Below are 20,928 nucleotides of genomic sequence, written 5' to 3'. Positions count from 1 at the left end.
GGGTCTAGATATACTCCCAGAAATTAGATATCCTTTGATTTTTTATTTTTTAAGTTATTAATTGCATTCTTTATAATTTCTTTGGAAACCGAAGAGAAGTTGAACACGCTATTCGTATAATAGTTCATATAATCCGTATATACCGAGTTACTGGCTGGAAGTTTTACAAAATATGTGTTAAAATCATCAGATAAAATTTAATTTTTATTTATTTGAAAAATAACACTGCCAGACAAAATAAATTCACATAGGTACTCTTTAACAGATTATGATACCCCCTGTATATTGACCCGCTGAAGACAATGGAACCATCAGAAATGCTCCATCTTGTCAGGATTTTTCCCTGACCTCAAAAAATTTAAAATAGTTTAATTTTTAACCAATTTTGTGCATTATTTAACTTTAAGTTTTAACTACATATGTTTTTTTAATCAAAAAAAAAATTTTTTTTCGCATGTGTTGCAGATGGTGACAAAACCTACCGATTTTTCATTAAGCTACTTTATTGGGTCGTTGCTTTATATTTTACAAAATTACAATGCTTTCATATCATTGTATTATGGAAGTAAAGTATGTGCAGAAAGGGATTTGGAAGCACCATCAAATCAAATATTAAATTAAACCCGAGATTGAAACTAACAAAACGGAATGTGGTTTAATCTGCCCAACAAAGTACGAGTAAGTCTTTTAATCGGTGGGATTAGGCTGATATCCCGTGCAGGCTGAGCAATTTTTATTTGCCCACTCCGCTTTCTGGGGAGATTTGGTGCGACTGTCTAAAAATAGACCACTCGAATGGGTTCTACAAGTCCATCAATAACATCTGTACGACGTCAATGAATCTAATTAGTGTTCAGATGGAAATATACTTTTACCTTACCTGAAAAGGAAAAAATATATAAATGTTGTTCAAAAAGTGTAGCTTTATAATTTTAATGAGAAAGTTTTTATTTGTTAATGTGAGAAATTTATAAAATCAAGTCCTTATTTATTTAAAAAAAATTTTTTGGAAAGGGACTCCGTTTGACAAGATTCCAACGGCTTTAACCCACTACCGGAAAGGTCTTTTGAAATTATGTCAATTGGTTTATTAATAACGTAATAAATTATGATTCCCAACTTCCATACACAGGTCTATTCTATATTTTTAAAGTACCTGTGGAGCAGACTAGCGATCCTTCGTACTTTGTACTTCAATTACCTTCACTGTGCTAGGTAGCTAGCAACTCAATAAATGAATAATTGATATCCTTTGAGGGTGCTTAAAGCATTAGTGCGAAGTTTCAAACACAAATACAAAACTTGAGTTCTTTACAAATACTTTCCTAAAATATTGGTGGAAATTTTAAAAAGAGTTTGAATTTGATTTGTTTTATTATGCAGTCTATACAGTGTTTGACAAATTATATTAGAATTAAAGCTATTATAAACAAATAACACTTACTTATAAAAAATCTCAACTTTCTTTAGTGTCTGATATTTTAAAAGTTTAATATAAATATTGGCCAAATGTATTCGACACTTATTTACGCCTTGAAATGTGTTTCAAGCTCTAACATTAGATGAAGCAATTTTTTCCAGCTATTATTTAGTTGATTTTGATTACTAATAGGTACCTACACATTAAGACAAGTGTTTGAATCAACACGAATTTATGTATAATGAACTTCTCTTTGTAGGATCATTTAAAAAATAAAGTTTCTATTAGATCAGCTACTCACAGAGGCAGAACATCTGTAAAAAAAATAGAGAAATAAAATTAGATCCAGATGATATTCGAATGAGTTTTGACTTTTTATCGCTGTTCACAAAAGTGTCAAATAAAAAACTTTTATCTGCTCCCATGATAGTAGACTATTAATACATTATTTTTAAGGAGGTAAGTGGATTTTACCGTAGAAGTGGAAGTTGCTATGGACAACGGGAGGTAAGTGAGTTATAAATGCATATTTTATGAACATTACATTTTAATAATTATTATGAATGAATAGATATTTATAGTAATTGTACAGTTATTACATTTAGTAACATTTATAAAATCTGGGTAATTATTCCCCTTTACAGCCCGTTTACTAATTGTCACATTTTCCTCAAAATGATTTGACCCGTCCATTTCAGTCACTGGAGACTCAATATTATCTGACTAATCCATTAAAACAGCTTGATGCGACGTACTACTGAAACCTGAAGTTGAAGTGTTATTGTAAAGAATTCTGTTGGCTATTTCATGTTTGTGCAATTGTGGCTGATTTCCACCCACCATGTCTCTTGATTGCTAATACATCAATTTCTGTATTAGCCAGTAACGTTGCCGATGTTCTTCGGAATGAATGGCCTGTATATGTTTCAGGATGTTCTGGTTTCAAAAACTGCAATCTTATTAGGAATCATAGAAAGGGTATCCTTGCCGAATGGTTGGTTGTAACATCTACTTGCTTGATAGCGCATAAAAAAGCGTGAAATTTCAGTTTTAATTTCCAATCTAATTTTGATTTATTTCTTGAGAATTTCTATGTAGCTATGTTTATAAACCTTAGAACCTTAGAAATGACAAAATCGAAACAATCAAGGCAACTTTGCAAGATTTCGAATAATATCAAATTGAATTGATTAAGTAATGTCAAAAAATAAAACCTAATATTTATTTCATGAACCATAAAGAACTGTTGGAGCAGATAAAATGTTATACACCACACAGGAGCGAGGGCTGACAATTGAGTCCAATGCCTTCTTTATGGTGTAAATAACTATTTACCACGGAAAATACATTGTAGCACTGTTTTTCTTGTTTATTAATCAGTTTGTACGACATGCGATATTTTTCCTATTTTTCTTTTAAAACAAGGATGAACAGAACCAAAGCTAATTTTTGTCGTTTTTGAGCACAATATGATAACTAATTACTGGTCGATTAAATATTTTGTGCACAAGACATAGAGGAGATTCAGAGAATATATTTAAAGACAATATTTCAAAGTAGAACAAATTGCCGGCAATATCGCAGATTATTGCATTACTTTTTGCAGGGCCATTTGTTACATTTAGGCCTAACCAGTTCAGAATATCAATAGCGTCTAGAATATTCAAAGCTGTTGGAGAAGAGGAGTTCTTGTTCGAAACAAAATAGCTCCTATTACAATCATTTAGGAACTCGCAAGGATTAGAATTTACTTCAAATTAATACCGTAATAAGTTAAAATTGGTACCAGTATAATGCTATTTAAGATACTTAGATTGCAATTATTCGAAATATTATAAAGTAAAAGCTGAGGGAATTTGTCGTATTGAATGTATTTAACTTAATTAAATTTTTGAAATATAGATCTCATTTACGGGTTTATAATATCCAAGATATTTGCGAAATTCGTTCTTTGGCTTACGGAATTATATCTACGCTTAAATCATTATAATTAAGCGTAGGTATAATTCTCTGAGACAAATAATGGATATTGCAAATATCTTGGATATTATAGAACGCTATGTAGAAAAAATGTTTAAAATGTAAACTATCATTTAAGAAATGTTGTCGATGTCAGAGTTTCAACAAAATAAATCTGTATAAACATGACGCTGTTTTTGGGCTGTTTCTTTTATGTATACCAATCTTATTGGCAATTTTCTGAAACCGCTGTTACATTGTATCTTTTTTACGGCGTTTATTTAATTTTCAGAGAAAGGGCAGAGGGCAGTTTTGAAACAGCCCTGGTCTAATTTTTTAATTGTTCTGACTACACTGTTATTATTTCGTGTGAGTATTAGCTAACATATTGCTTTCACTAAATAGAAAACGTTACATAAATAATTAACATATTTGTAAAACTTTTCTGTTTGAAATAAATATGTAACGGCATTTTTTTTACCTAGGAACGATCTTTTTTTCGGTCTATACTGTACTGCAGCAACAAGTCTCAAAACGAAACTTTTTTTCTTTTGACTATTTTCTCTAATGTAAATATTCTCCAAGTTATACATAAAAGAAGGGAGAAAAGTGCGCCTTTTTAATTTTATTTTTACATTTTCTTGCGCTAACAGCACAACTTTTTCAGCGGGCGCTTATCGCAATTATCAGTCTACATAATATTTAGAACTATTTCCAACAAAAATTAGCGTTACTATATGAAACATCCACACAACCTACTTTTAAAACAGATAGCGACTGGACTATCTCTGAACTGAGCAAGCTTAGTCCGAAAAAATTCTCCTAAAAATGTCGCAGTTCAGAAATATTTACTTTATGATACTTGAAAATTTAAAAGTTACCCATCTCCGCTCGCTAGGGTTGGTGAAAAATATCTGGTCAAATCATATTAGCAAGGAGTTTGCAGGTGGCACTTAAATTTTGATTATGGGATCGTTTTTAGCTCGGCAAAATAGGTACGTCGGATTTCCGACGTACCTATTTTGATCTATCATTTGATATGATGAGATATTATGGAGAACAAAATCAATTAAGGACTATGATAGAGCAATTTTTGTGTTCGTTTTCACCCTAATTATAGATTTTACAAGATACTCGCTGATCGTACATAAACTCTGACAACGGTATCGTTTTCAGCTCATCAAAATACGTCGGAAATGATATGTTAGATCTTTGGGTTTACTAAATTACGAGTAATTCTATTTGTAAACTGTAAAAACTTATATCACAAATCACTTTCATGTTTGTAATTTTAAAATCCAACTTATTAATATTTTTCGTTATCAAATTTTAAAAAAAATTGGTGGAGATTCCCTTAATTAAAGAGAAAAATATTTTTTAGCAGTAGCAAAACATGTATAATTCTTATTTTCCTAGTAGTTGTGTAATCCAAAGTGGGCAGTGCCTATTTTTCTACATTAAATGCTTCACATGGAACTTACATTAAAATACAGGGTATCCCAAAAGTGACGCCCGTCCTTCTGGGATTTGATTAAGGAGACAAATCAAATCGAAAATCAAGAATGGAAAATTTTCCGATTGTTTTTCTTTTTTGTTATTCAAAAAAATATTTAAAAAACTAAAAAAATTTAAATCCAATTTTTTCGTCTCAAAATTGAGGTCTATGCTTATGTTGAGTTGAGTTTCCGATTGTCGGTTGTACTGGGTGTAAGGAATAATTTTAAGGATAGAGAAAAACATTAAGAACAAAACAATTTTATAAAATGGAGAGGAAAAAAACCATAACGTGCTTAAATAACACAGACCAACAAAATTTAACTTTTTTTTGGAAGCAGAAACTTGAATATATATTTCCAAAGGATTTAGGTGCGCTGAATCCGAATTTGGCAGCCGAATTGCTCTATCACGTCAGGTCAGAGTTAGGCGGTGGCTTAATTCAAATTACCCGAATCGTTGGATAGGTCGCGGCAATGAGGCACCTATTTCTTGGCCTGCACGTTCTCCCGATTTAACGCCCATGGATTTTTTCTTTTGGGGACATATAAAAAGTATTGTTTATGCGACCCCAGTTGACAGTGTTGAAGAGCTACAGGAAAGAATATTCGCGGCGGCTGATGAGATTCGCAACAATCCCATAATTTTTGCTCGAGTCCGTAACAACTTTGATAAACGCGTTAGGTTGTGTTTAGAAAGAAATGTCAATTATTTTGAAAATGTCCTTTAACTAAGTTTTTTGTTTTTTCTCTTTTTAATAATAAATTATTTCTTAGTTTCGTTTTCATTGTACTTCTATTTAATAAAAGTTTCTGCGACATTCAAACAGTTATTTGTGCAACTACTGTAAAGAGTGTGTATTTGTTGTACGCTGCATGAAGTTTGCAGCTCGAGACGAAGTTGAGAGCTGCAATCATGTTAAGTGCAACAAATATGCTTTTTGCACATGTTGCACGCAACATTTTTTCTACGATTGTTTTTATTTCAAATGTTATTTAACAGTATTTTACATAATATTAAAATTTTAACTGACAACTGGAAATTAGTTGCGCAAATTGTCAATGTCAGACGTTAGGTACTTATGGATATGCTTAGATTAAACTTGTAATCAATATTTTTTTTGTACTACTGTAAAAAAAGTTAAATTTTTGGCACAGTAGGTAGTGCAATAAGTAGTAAATTTTGCATGATCGTAGAAAAAAACACTTGTAGCATGTCCACATATTCATCATTAGTAAAATTTGGCATAATTCTTGTTAATTTACACCCAAAAAGTATTTAGCTGATAACAGTGACAACTTACAGAAAAGTTAATTGTGACAACTGGCATGACAGCAGCACGGTTAGTTTTTCTTTGATTGATTGCTATCATATACGGTGTGAGGTAAATGGTAATACCATTTTATTTTTTTATTAATAAATGAAAAGTTTTAAAGGAAAATTACTAGCGAGGTAAAAGTTTCTAAAAGAACCAGTTTATCTAATGCGTATTTTTGGATATCGAGTTTTTACGAAATATAAAAGTTATGGCAAAAAATGGCTTGAGGGGTGGTTATTTCAACCCCTTTTGAGGGGTTAAAATTTTCGAAAAATAGTTGAAAACTCGCATCTGTATTAGTAAACAACCTGTAAAAAATTTGTTATTTGTACCTCGTTCGGTTTTCAAATTACAGCCAATTTTCATAATTTTTTTGGAAACTTTGATGGCTCATATCTCTTCAGGGGTGAACATTTTACTAAGGCGATTTTTTGCAGATCGTGTTCTTTTGAAATGTAAATTCACTGATATCATTTATGCTACTCCATTCAAAAACACCCTGTATAATATTATTATACCAGTCGAATTGCTTCCGTTGTATAATGTAATGAATTACCCTGTTTTGTTCATAGTGGTGTAAAACTTGTGGTCAATTTTAAATTCAACAAAGAATTAACTGATATTTTCCCAAGAAAAGCATAAATAGAAAGTTGTGTCGCATAAAGCTTATATAACTTTCAGTTTAACTTTTTATTGGAAAAACCGCGTAAAGCTTTTTACTGAATGGAAACGAGAATTAAAAATATGTTTGTTATATCTTGTTGAAAGAAACTTGTCTAACAAACTTAGAGTCAATTCGAAACTTATATATCAGTTATTTGAATAGTGCACAAAAAGAGATTGTATTCTTGACTTTGCAAAGAAAAGTCGTTTCATTCGTATACGTACAGGCTATTTACTAACTTGGAGAAGGTATTTGAGGAATAAATAAATCGTAACGTGAAAATACTACATTAAAATGAGGAAACATTTTTGGAACCGCTGACTTCATCTATTGTTCGGCTGAGGGCCGGTTTATCAATGCTCAGTTAAAGTTCTTAACTACAAGTCAAATTTTAACTGTTAGTCAAATCGTTTATCATGTTCTAGTTATACAGTAACATTCAGCTAAAGGGTCTGTTAATATAACTGAATGTTGCAACTGGTTGTTTGCATACATAGCCGTTGGTCAAAAAGTGTGCGCACGCGTGGCGTAGAAACTACAAGCTCTAATCTCAAATGTCAGTGTTGTCCACATAGCTGTCATTCATACGTTTATTCATTAATTTTATTAATTTGATTACACGAAAAGAATAAATACTCTTTTTTCAGTGTTTTCTTTATTGCCTCATACTTTGTTTTAAGCTGTTTTGCAGTTCTGGCCTATAAATTCAAATTGTTTATATATTTTATAATTAAATTGTAACATTTTACTTACAGGTCCTGTAGTAGACGAATTATATTTAATTTCAATTTTACGCCATGCATGTTCCTTCTCCCGCCAAGTAATTGCGTCCGTCTTTTTGCACTCAATTACATTTTTGTATAAATTAGCTAATTTAATTAGTAATGCCCTGTCAGCATCACCAAAATTAGCAATTCTTTTAGCCTTATTTTCCATTATAAATACTATGTAGGTACCTACCTACTGTCACTGTCTTTCTATTTAATTATTTAAAAAATGAGGTTAGGATTATTAAATATAACAAATCCATCTAAACAATGGTGCCAACATTGCCTTGACTAACAGTTGGCTGACAAGACTTTGCAACTAGACAGATAAACGGATATTCTAATTTGACCAACAGCTAAGCTTAACTCACGGCCACTTAACAGGCAAATTTAACAGAGCATTGATAAACCGGCCCTTACTCTATTACCTAGAAAAAATATCAAAATTTTTTTACTGACCCGACACAATGGTTAAAGTCAAGACAGTCATGGAACGAGTGCGTGTGTGTTTTCTGGATGGTTCTGTTCACAGCAGGACACGGAAAAAAAGGGAACGGAACGCCATCTGCGGCCACAACTACTGAGGATTCCAGAGATTCTTAATAGGTTTTAACGGGTTTGAATATTATTGACATTTTAAGCACCGTTTTGTAGTTTCAACTGTTTTGATTATTGAAAATGTTTATTATTAATCTATTAGATCCTTTTGATTTAATGTGAAATAAGGGATTTCACCCCTTCCAATTACATAAACTCCCGAAAATCTTTTACAATACCTAAGAGTTAATCTACTCACACATTCCGATCATATCACACATGTATTACGTTTAAAAGATTCGCAGAGCGTGATGGCCCTGCACGTTGTTCTCTGTATACCCTGGGGTAATCAAGAGGGCAGGATTATTTTTACGGAGAAATGGGAAAGGGAGTGCAAGTTGGGTCTAAGTAATCTCTCCTGTGGGTGGAAAATAAAGTTGAGTTTGTATTTTTTCAATAACGCTTCAAAGCGTTGTCATTTTCAATAAAATGTCTTGCGATTTTATGATTTCTTTTTTGCGTAAAAGAACTTTTACTTTCTCTTTTCAACATGCCATTATAATCTGTGAAGTAGGGAAGAAGAAGTACACTAATAATTGAGTTTGTACTGCTAAATGAGGTTGTCACACTTAATGTCACATATATTCTTACAAACGTTTCAATTTTTGTCTTACTAATTAGATAAAAAAAAGAACAATTCGTATTAGACGTTTTTATGAAAAACCTGCAACAAGAGGTGTTCAAAATAACCCAAATGATCTGCAGTCGAAACTTTATAAACAAAATTTTCTTTAAACATTATTTCCATGTCAATAAATTGTATATTATATTAAAAGTGAGTGAAATAAACCATTATTTGGCAAATTCTCACGCGCCTATTTCACTGTCCCGTGTGATATGCGACGTCAAAACAGCCGTTTTTTTTTAACGAAACTTGAAGATACTTTAAAAAGTCTAGCAGCTTTGGTTATCAACGTTGGTCGTCATGGATAAATAACACATTTCTTTAATTTTAATATTTCTTTCTTTTCTTTTCCAGAAATATTCGACTAGAACCCGAAGCTGCATCTTGGCATTACTTCTGCCAAAATCTAGAGGAATATACCAATATCCGTTATTCAAATCTTGGAAGACAGCAAATGCAGTAGAAACTGGAAGAAGTTTTCCTGCTGTTAAATTAGTTATAAAATTATTGTTAATATATCAATAAACTGCAATGGAAAACGGCATATAAAATCGCGTGGCAGCGGTGCTTGCACCGTTCAATATGGAAAGGATACCAATGGTGCTCTTTCAAAATCTTTCATCGGCTTGTGGTTATACGTCAGTCAAATTAGAGTTTGAACGTGAAAAAATTATTAGTAGGCATTTTATGACGGGGACTTTTTTTCTTGCTCACAAAAATCCAGACGGCCTTTCGGAAAATTAGTAATTTTATATTGGAGGCAATTAAATTGCCTATAATTTAAGGTATCTTAAGTCATATTTCAAAAATTTGTTAAATTTGTTTGTAAAATAGAGGTTGAACGCGGAAAAATCAGTTTTCAAAATGATTATTGCAAAAAGCGATGTATGTCGAGTAAATTTATGAAAAAGATGGCCAATCCAAAGACCAACATGTGTGCCAAAGGTCGATTTGATTGCCTGTGAAATTGTTGCTAGGTAAAAAATCTCGCGTGCGACGAGGGCGGCGTTCACGAGCGTGCGCGAGCTTGGCGCTCCTTCTCCCGCGTGCAGCCCGTTCGTTAACGTTAACTGTTACTGCTGCTGGCACGTTTATTACATGAACTATCAACGTAAAACTTTTTAAAAATAAATGTTTAACTCTTTCTTTAATTGTCTTTAAAATCCGGATCCGATACGTCCAATAGTTAATTAACAATTAACATTATAAAAAAAGTTGGAAACAGAGGCGTAGGTGATTTCTCTTTTTTTATTACCGCGAAAATAAGCTCTATTTAATGCAAAAAGAGCAAATTCCCGAGCGGGTTTTGCCGGAGTCTGGGACAATTTGTTTATAACGCTGTTTTACATATCCTACTTTATTATATTAGTTGTAAAGGATAACTTAATTTCAAATTTTTAAAATTTTTCTTTTTCGATACGTTTCATTGGATCAATTAAACAGTTAGTTGCAAGAAAAACAAACGAAATTAACTAGGTACCAAATAGCTGGAGCAATAATTTCACGGTCATTTGAATAGGCGTTTGGCACACATGCTGGCCATTACATTGACCGTCTTTTCCACAAATTTCATTAACATCCATTTCTTTTTGCAATAATAATGCGCAATTCTTGAAAACTGATATTTCTGGGTTTGACCTTTATTTTAAAGTTAACAAATTAGTGAAAAAGACATTAGTTACCTTAAATTGTAGGTACTTTAATTACCTACAACATAAAATAACTAATATTGCAAAAGGCCGTCTAGATTTTCGTGGGCACAGAAACAACACGTAAATTTGCCATTTATTTGCAATTTGCCAACTCACTTTTTTCGAGTTATTTTTTTGGTATTATCTTTCTCTACAGGGTCTGGCGTGTATAATCTATAAAAATTAAACTAAGGCTTCCTTATGATATTTGTAATAGAAAAGTCTTATACTAAAAAGTTCTATCTTTGCGTTTTTTTTTGTAAATTAAAGTTCATTTATTCAACGAAGGCCTACCCTGTGTTAATTATTAAAAACTTTGGAAATGTTTTTATGCGATCCGAGATGCAACCTTATAATTTAAGTCGGTATAATCTAATACTAGTAGTACTAAAAGAAAGTTAGGTTACATTGTCAAAAAATTTGTGCAGTCAACTGATTTTGTATTTGTATTGAATTTATTATTCACTTAATTATTAAATATTAAGCATTGTCCATCGACCCATCAGTGTTAAAAAGTGAAAGATTCCAGACAAAAGTTTTTATTTAGTAATTCCACGATAGTGACAGTGTAATTTTTATAAAGAAGTAAAAAATAAGAATAGCGTGCGGATTACATTAAAAACGAGATTCTTATTTCTCACTTTGCTTAATATTTTAGTTTGTGCATAAACTAGTTTTACAATGAACCGAGAAAACAATGCATTTACTATTTCAGAACGTGTCGATATGGTGTTAGTGTATGGTGCAGCTGGAGAAAATGCGCTCGCGGCGACTAGGTTGTACCGGGAGCGATGCCCACAACGTCACCCCTCCCCATGTGCAAATACAATCCTACAGTGCGTTCAGCGGCTGCGAGATACGGGAAGTGTTATTCCTCGAGGAGAAGGATGTGAACCTTAATGTTGAAGATGCAGTGTTGGAAAATCTTGATGAAGACCCCACAATTAGTACTCGACGACTCGCACAACAAGTAGGAACCTCATCTCGTACCACAAATCGCATCTTAAGGCGCCAGATGTTGCATCTCTATCATCTGCAACCAATTCAACAGATTTTACCCCCGGGATTGTGATCAACGAATGCGTTTTTGCAGATGGTTTTTACGGCAATGTGCCAATCAAGTAGACTTTCCTGCTTATGTTCGTGTAACAGATGAGGCGACATTTACCCGTGATGAAGTGAATTTCCATATTATGCACATATGGGCCGACGAAAATCCTCAAGCGATTAGGGAAACTTATTTTCAACATCGGTTCTCGGTAAATGTTTGGGCTGGCATAATGGGCGATGTACTTGTGGGTCCCTATTTCTTTGAAGGGCGACTAAATGGTGTATGGTAAATATGCTGACTTTTTGGAGAATCGGTTGCCTGAATTATTGGACGATGTGGCATTACAAGTTCGGGCACGCATGTTTTATCTTCAAAATGGGGCTCCTCCACACAGTACTCGAGAAGTAACGACACTTTTGAATAAAATGTTTCCTCAGCGATGGATTGGACGCTTTGGTCCTATGCCGTGGCCACCTCAGTCACCAATTCTAACTCCAATGAACTTTTATCTTTGGAGTCACTTGAAGTCATTGGTTTACAATACTCCAATTGCTACGGTGGAAGATATGCGAAACCGTATACTTGAAGCTGCTGACACAATTAGGGGAATACCTGGAATTTGGGAAAATATTCGCCAAAATTGGATGCGTCGGTGCCATGCCTGTATCCGCGTTAATGGGGATAAATTTCAGCATTTTCTCTAGAAATGGTAAGTTTTATTTCATTTTGTTCCATATTTTAATGGAGTTTGTTTACTGCACGCAGTTGGCAACTACAAATGCTTACGGATGTGGTTTTGTTTACGAACTCTTGCAGTAACAACAATACATTTAAGATAGTAATTACTATTAATTATTATAATAAGAAAATATAAGTTTTTTTAAATACCTATTTATTTTTCTTACTTTGTACTTTTGTATTGAAAAATTCCCTAAAAATTGAGAAGTATCTTTCTATCTTTCAACGACGATTTGTTTACAGCACGTAACTAATCGTACAGTACACGGACAGGACCGTTCTGGAGAAAATATTTTGATCCATAATTGAACTTTAATTTACGAGAAAAAAACGCAAAAATAACTTTTTCGTATAAGACTTTTCTATTACAAATACCGTTAATAAGCTGTATTTTAATTTTTATAGATTATACACGCAACACCCTGTATACCCTTCCAAATCATAAAGTGCCATGAAATGTCTACTAATAATTCTTTCAAGTTTTCAGGTTCTATGATCTAATTCGACTGGAGTATTAGTGTAATTTTCACGACATTTTATTTATCCAAGCGACGATCCCTTTAGAGATTTTTAGTTGGCAGTACCAAAGTGTAATGTTGGTTGCCTAAGCTTATTGGCCACGTGGTTTGTAATCATTTATGAAGACTCTATATTTAAATTTAAAAACATCCACTGGACGGCATAAAAGATTTAAAAAAATGCGAGCTGAGGTATGTCAGATTTGCCTCGGACAGATTGGAAATGTTGAAAATGAATTTATTCGCCATTTAAACAGCAGGTGGTGCTCAATATGAACATTTATCGTTTTTGTTACACACTCAACATTTCTGACATAAATCACAAAGTTTAAAATGTATGGTAAATTCGCGTATTTCTGCAGAAATACAAAATTATAACGTGAAATTTAAACCGATAACTGACTGATGTGTCGGTTTTATAAAGTAGTAAATCTGTTTCCATTAAAAATGAAAATTAACAAGGCGCCGCAGCCTGACAGCATTATGTCATCATAAAATACACTCTGATCTCATTAATAAATGAGGCCAAATTATAAGTCTCCCAAGTAAAGTGATAGGAGTTATTTGACGGAATAAATTTAATTTAATAATTACTTCATGTCTGTGGAAAGTTATTTATATCCTATTTATTCTCTCTCTTTAGAAATATTAGAGAGAAATTATGTATTTGGAAAACTGTTCTAAAAAATGGTTAAGTGTAGTACCTAAGTAGTTTAGAAAGTTATAAGTTTGTTGTTGTATGTATGTAAAGCATTGTAGAAATACAATGTAAAAGAAGATTTTTTATATGAAATCAACTACGCTAGTAGTGTCTATATTATCATAAAAATAAGGAAAATATGTAATAAAAGGTGTTTTCGGAAAAGGTAATTTAAATATACGGGATAATGCATCAAAAAATATCTGTTTCTTTACTGTAAAAAAAATTACTCAATTTTACTGAATAATGTATTAATTTCTGTCCACACCTGATTGAGTGAAATATTCACTCTCTGAGTATGAGTGCAACTAACATTTTATGAGTGAAACTATTGCAACAGAAGTGACTGAATTTTACTCAAATCCGAGCTTCTGCTAACTATCAAGTGAGTGACTTTTGACTCAATTCTGAGTAAAACCAATTAGGTAAGAGTTGCTTTTTTTATCTAAATTTAACTATTATTGAGTAATTTTTTACTCAGAATTGGTTTATATTTTTTTTATATATCACGCCACGAGATGACCTAATAGGGACCATGAGAATAGACAAAGACAACGTACGACAACCATAGAATGGGATGGGGTCACTAAATAATGAGGACATTTACTCCGATTTGGGTACAAATGTACCAAATACGAGTTCATCTGGAGAATTATCAAAATGCTCAATATTGAGTGAAAATGTATGTACTCAATGATTTTTTTATAGTGTATGGATCATGGCCTGTTGTCTTTTGTTTTTGAGTTAGAGATTTTTTCCTTAGTCTTGGATAGGACCTCCCTTTGTTTTTTGGGCTAGGTTTTAAGGGGGCGGACCTGCTTTCAGAACCCCCCCCCCACCTCCCTCGACTGAATTGCTCTGAAGTTTTTGCAGAATCATCACTGAAGATACCGACAGTGAAGGAGGATGAAACGTATGGCAGCACACCTTTGTGAATATTCGCGTTTTTTTGATACATATCCCTCATTTTGTCTCTTGAGAAAGGCACGTAACTTTGAATATTTGCTTATATCAATTTCCTTCTTCATATGCAACATTGACCGCAACATTGAATATTGTGACCAAAGCGTTGACGGGTTCATTTTATTTGCTAAGTTTGAGAAATACATCAATACATCTTCTCAATACAATTTAGTTTTTCTCTTTGCACCAATCCATAAAACGTTGGTAGACACATTAATAAATTTCTCGAGATTTCTTTGAGAGAAAATTCAAAGAAAACTCTTTCGCACACTCCAGTATCTCCGCAGGTACACCTAAATCTTCATTAGATTCCATTTTTACAGAGTTTTCAGCAAATTGAACCACAAACAATCACAAATGAACTGATTTAGTAATATGGCGACAAAGTATCCATGACTACATCGATATATCCTACTTATCAACTTTGCTTTATTATCCAAATTTAGTTTGAATAATTTCAAAGCACAAATCAATATTTAAATGGGGTATTTCGGATGGAGAAAAAATAGCACTTTTAATCCTAATATAATAATATACTATTATTCTATTCATCTTTTAGAATGTGTAGCCAGCAAGATCAGCATCTAAGTTCATAGAATAATTTGACACACATCTTTCACCATTCAACAAAACAATCGCGGTTTCTTTTAATTTTCTTTTAACGATATTATTTCAAAGTTACTAAAACGAAAAGTCAAAAAGAGTTCAGAAGACGAAAACAGATAGATTTTCGAAAAGTTAACGACTTTTCTTTAAAGTGCGCGATATAAAGTGATGCGTTTATGAAATTTATATTTGTTTCCGTGTGAGCTTTTCTGGTTAGGCGAAACTATTTTCATAAAAATAACCCTTGACTTTTGGGACAAGGGTTGATTTCTCAAATTATTACATTTTTTCACAGGTGGCAAAACACTCAAAAATAAAGAAAAAAACTAAAACTATGTCACAAATAAATAACTTCAGACAATATAATGTTAATGTAAGCTTTAAAAAATAGTAACTTGAATATAGTCCCTTTTTCAAAAAAGATCGAAGGGATTCACTTTCTTAAAAATATCGCTAAGTGTTGCAAGCAAATTATTTTTATTATATTACTGTCTATTGAAATTTTAACTTTAATTTAACTTTAACTTTAATTTAGTTTAACTTTCACTTTAACTTTAACTTTAATTTAGTGTAAAAAACATTAACTTTAATTTAATGTAAAAAAAAACAATTGTTACATTTACCTCGTTTAAGTGATAGTTGAGCAAAACGTAATTTAATTTGTTCTGGTTTATTGTTTTCCTTATAAATAAAGAAAGACCAAAACTAAAAGGACATATACGGGTGCTTAGTCACTAATCAATTTTGTACCAATTTAATCTAAACTTCCCGTAATCAGAACGGAATTTGAATCACTCTACCAATGCATTCTGCATCCGATATCTACTTCAATTATTCTCATCGACTGATTAAAGTGCTTTCCAAGGTAAATGATTGAGTGTTCGAATGCAGATAAACAAGTGGACAATGCTCATTTAAACCGCTTTGGCGAAAGCCCCTGTTTAAAATGCAAATCAGCCTGCGACGCCCTGTGGAAACGGCACTTACCTTTGGGATAAAGGGCAAAGCCTCCTTTAGCGTGTTGCGATAAAAGTGCGCCTTTTGCGTAGGATCCTTCATATTTATCACGTCCAGGAACTGTAGAGCGTGTACCGCTGGATCACTGAAACAAATGATATACATAATAAGTTATGTGGTTAGATCGTTGTGAGGAATACCAGGGTCTTACAAAGGGTGTCCTAATATTCCATGTACATTCGACGCAAGATAAAGGTCTCCAATCTGAATCGTATTTTATTTGAAATAAGACGGGTTAACCGCTTGTCTATATGGGGCGTTCCCATTAAACTCGTGTGGCGATATTTTACCGTCACATCTGACATTTTACGAGTTTTGTTCCTGGTAGACTGGCATTTTTAGAAAGGGACTAATCGACAAACTCTTATAGCAGACCCCGTATGCATTTTTTATTATCTTGTTTATATTAAAAGAGTTGCATTTACATTACAATAGAAACATCGATTCATCCTAGTTAATAAATCTTGCAAAACGTCTACTACCTACTTACGAATAGTTAAATTCAATGGATTTAAGAAAATGAATCATTTATTAAAAATCAACTTGAACAGTAAACGACCTTGAAGGTCATGTTCAAGGTCTCATCCGAATGTAAAAATTTCCATTTTTTCCATTTCTGGGTTCCATTTAAAATTTTCGACTTGACCTATAAATGACCTTCAAGGTCATGGTGAAGGTCACCGTTGGATTGCTCACTCAAAACCCTGCAACTTTTGTCCTAATAATTTTTTTGTTTCAGCAGTATTTTCTGGGAGGGGTTCCGAACTTTTTGAACACCCTGTATAATATATTTTTGCATTTTAAGGTTGCTTTTCAGAAAGTCTCCTTTTAAATATAATATTTGCATGAATTTAATGTTGGCTTTTCCCAAGGTGATGTTTCAAATGTATAATTTGTCGACTTCTTTTCTTTTTCTAATTTTAATCAACACTCATTTTTGCATTGAAAAATTCGGGAAGACTGGATCAATTAGTGATCTTAAACACTCTGGCCGTCTTCCAACAAGTCGTTCAACACAAAACATCGAACCAGTTCGTGACAGTATTGCCGAAAGTCCAGGAACATCAATTCGGCACTGTGGTCGAGAATTGGACATTTCGAGAAGCTCTTTACAGCATATTCTTATTGTTTTAATAATAATTTTCAATTTTACAAAAATTTTTAGTGTTTGCGATAACGGTAGAGATAGTTGCCCAATTCGATACTCTAATACTAAATTTAATTACTTTGGTGTTAGTAATTAGTAATTTTAAAAAAATTATTTAATCGACACAAAGAGTTCTTTTAATTAATTCACAGCCCCACAAAAAAAAGTATCGGATCTGGTATTCAGACCCGTATATTTCCATGTATTTTTTTCCGCTGAATTCGAATCTGCTTTCAGATTTGGCCCAACGGGTCTGAGTTTTCGGGAAAATTAAAAAAAAAACAGGTCAAAATTCACAAAAAACGTCATTTACGATCGACGAAAGTTATAAAAAATCAAATTATTCTACCAGCTCACTAGACGCATGATTTTTCACTCGTTTATTTCCAATTTATCATCGTAGAGTCAGACAAGCTGGTCCAATTTCATTCAAAAACAGAAAATAGATCAAAATGCTTAAAAACGCCATTTTCATGACATAATTCGTGTTGCAGAGTTCTGGATACATCTTTTTATCTACCCATCCATTTATGAATTCATACATCTTTCTATCCAGTCGTTCATGCATGAGTACGCATATTTATTCATCCACTTGTAACGCCTGTAAAACCCACCCATCCACCCATCTATCCATCTACTTTTTATACTGAGAGATGAGATAACAGCCTAGAAAATTGAGAATGCAATATAACTCGTAGAAAACTCTACTTTCTAAACAAAAGAAAACGATATATATAAATCATTCTTATTTTTGTTGCTATAACGTGTTCTCTTTTCTTCAAAGGATCTATGCAAAGGGATACGCGTTCGTTTAGTCCCTCTATTTTTCGTTTCTCCTTTTAACAACCAACAAAAATCGGCCATCATGTTGTGATCCCATCTTCCTTGATATCGCTCTTCTATAACCTTCATATCCTGATGAAATCGTTCGCCTTGTTCTTCGCTATAATCTCCAAGATTTTCAGGAAACCAATCCAGATGTGAATGAAGGAAGTGCAACTTGTAGTCCATCAAACATCCCAGGTCTTGAAAGTCTTTTATCATTTTTGATACAATTTCTCCGTATTTAGGACTCTTGTTGTTTCCTAAAAAATTTGTCGCTACAACTTTGAAACTAGAAACAACGCTACCCATTCTAGTTATGAACAATGTCCTAATCTGAGGTCCATCGAATACACCTTATTTCAATTTCGCCTCAGAAATATTCTGAAATTTTCGCCCTTTATATACAAGGTGTTGCATCACGAGAGGGACATGGCTTAATGGGAGATAGAGGCCATCTAGGGTAATTAGGATCGCCTATAGAAATAGCTCCCTGGCCATTCTTTATTGAGATACAGGGTGATTTATGATTTTTGGTCAAAACTGCTTTATGTCATAAATTTGGTAGGGAATGGAATAATGGGTTCATATTTGGTAGGGTTAATGCACTCACGATACTTCATGTATGCATGTATAACAGCAAAAAAATCCAAGTCCGGACTGCAAAAATTGTTAATTTTTTGTGCAAGTCTAGAAAACAACACTCTGTATGTCTTTTTTTTTTGAAATTCCGATACGATATTCGGAAAGAGCATATAAAAGTGATCTTAAAGACGTATTTTTTTTTTGTTACACTTTGATGATTATTTAAATACGCATGATAAAAACACATGACAAAAAATAAATTATAATCCGTAGATTTCGATTGCCATTCATGTAGATCTACCCAAACATTTACAGTAAATCTGTACTGTGAATTACATAAGCGTTTGCAGATGGGTATTGCTGTGCCCATTTATAGTCGTTTTTTGAGTTATTTATTTATCCGTAATCAACGTGAAAAAGAAATGAGTGAATGTGGTATGAATAATACTGTTTCCTTTTCAATGTTTTCCATACATTCCATTGAGAAATATTAATAGTCGAACTTATGTTAGACCTTGCATTTTGTTGAATTGGATCTAAAATATTATTCTCTTTTTGAACATCTTGATGTATATTAATTATAGTAGGCCTACTCAATGTGACAAATAATTAAATAGTGAATTGTTTGACAACAAACTGTCTACTGGTGTTATTGTGTATTCATTAACTTGCATTTAATACTTTAAATTTTGTAATTTAAACATGCCGCAATTATTTTCAAGCGAAGAATATGCTGACATAGTATTCATCTATGGGTTTTACAATGGGAATAGTAGGGCAGCACAAAGGAAATATCAACAACGTTTTCCTGATCGTCGGCATCCTAATTATAAAACTTTTAGTAAAGTCTTCCAGTACTCAAAACAACACGGGAGGTTTCCAACATCAAAAAATTTGGAGCGTCATCAAGATGCTCAAGAACAGAACAATATTTTTAATTTAATTCAACAAAATCCATTCTGCCATTAACATTCCTCATTGGAACATATGGAGAACATTGAAAAAGGGACGTTATTATCCATACGACATCCAGCAGGTACAGCGTCTTGAACCAGGTGATAACATGCACCGGTTGGCTTTCTCGCGTTGGTTATCTAACCACCATCAGGTCATTTACAGAACCTTATTTACAGACAAAGCGCAATTTACAATAGATGGAATAAATAAGTCAAGGAACGACCATGAATGGGCACAACAAAACCCACATGCAAAACGCCAATGTCATTCACAACACAGGTTTTCTGTAAACGTTTGGATCGGGCTTGTAAATGGGCATTTAATAGGGCCATATTTTTTTGAAGAGAGATTAGGTGGTAATGTTTATTTAAACTTTCTTCAAACAATCCTACCCAATCTCTTAGAAAATGTCCATATTAGAGGTATGCTCTTTCAACACGATGGAGCTCCACCGCATTTTAGCAATCAGGTCAGAGAGCACTTGGATTATGAATATCCAAACAGATGGATTGGTCGTGGCGGTCCATACGAATGGCCAGCGAGGTCTCCGGATTGTAATCCTTGCGACTATTTTTTATCGGGTCACTTGAAAGCAGAAGTTTATAAGGTCGAAATCAATAATAGGGAACAATTGATCGAACGTATCATTACAGCTTGCGATGAAATACGAAATAATCCGGTAATGATACGTCGAGCAATTGGAAACTTGGGTAAACGAGTAAGAAAATGTATCGAAGTTGATGGAGGCCACTTTGAAAATATGCTATAAAATTAATATGCCATTGTAAAGTACATTTAGACACCTATTATTTTCTTTGTGTTTTATTGTTAGGTATTTGTTTTCCGTGTTTTATTAAATAGTCTTTGTTACTATTTGCTTTTTTTATTTCTATTTTTTAGAAATCCTATTTACTAAAAGAAATAAACTACTATTTTTATCATGTATCTTTTACTTACTCATGTCATGTGTTTCTTACTCGTATATTTAAGTAATCATCAAAGTGTAACAAGAAAAAGAAACATGTCGCTGAGATTACATTACTTTTTTATGTTCTTTTCGATAATCGTATGGGAATACTAAAAAAATACATACGGGGCGATGTTTTCTAGAGTTAAAAAAAAAAATTAAAAATTTTGCAGTCCGGACCTGGAATACATATTATTTAAAGAAAATGAGGTTTAAAATATGCATGCTTATTTATAACATCTACCCTCAATTAAGCCTTCGCTAATTTTAGTTGCAAAACCATTTTTATCATGTGTCCTTCACATAATTTAGTTTTAGAAGC

At 32.9% G+C, this 20,928-nt stretch overlaps 1 protein-coding gene across 1 annotated transcript in view; it reads right to left on the bottom strand.

Annotated features, from left to right (window-relative positions):
* Positions 1-20,928, bottom strand: part of LOC108914740 (SCY1-like protein 2) — a 260,423-nt gene that overhangs the window by 77,567 nt on the left and 161,928 nt on the right. Inside the window, exon 7 of the mRNA XM_023455315.1 lies at positions 16,099-16,213. Coding sequence (XP_023311083.1) covers positions 16,099-16,213 — 115 coding nt within the window. The remainder of the gene's footprint in view (positions 1-16,098; positions 16,214-20,928) is intronic.

This window comes from Anoplophora glabripennis, unplaced genomic scaffold (assembly GCF_000390285.2).
Source record: "Anoplophora glabripennis isolate ALB-LARVAE unplaced genomic scaffold, Agla_2.0 scaffold607, whole genome shotgun sequence".
NCBI lineage: Eukaryota > Metazoa > Arthropoda > Insecta > Coleoptera > Cerambycidae > Anoplophora > Anoplophora glabripennis.
The sequence above is the reverse complement of the archived record's forward strand: the minus strand, read 5'-3'. Positions and strand labels throughout refer to the sequence as shown.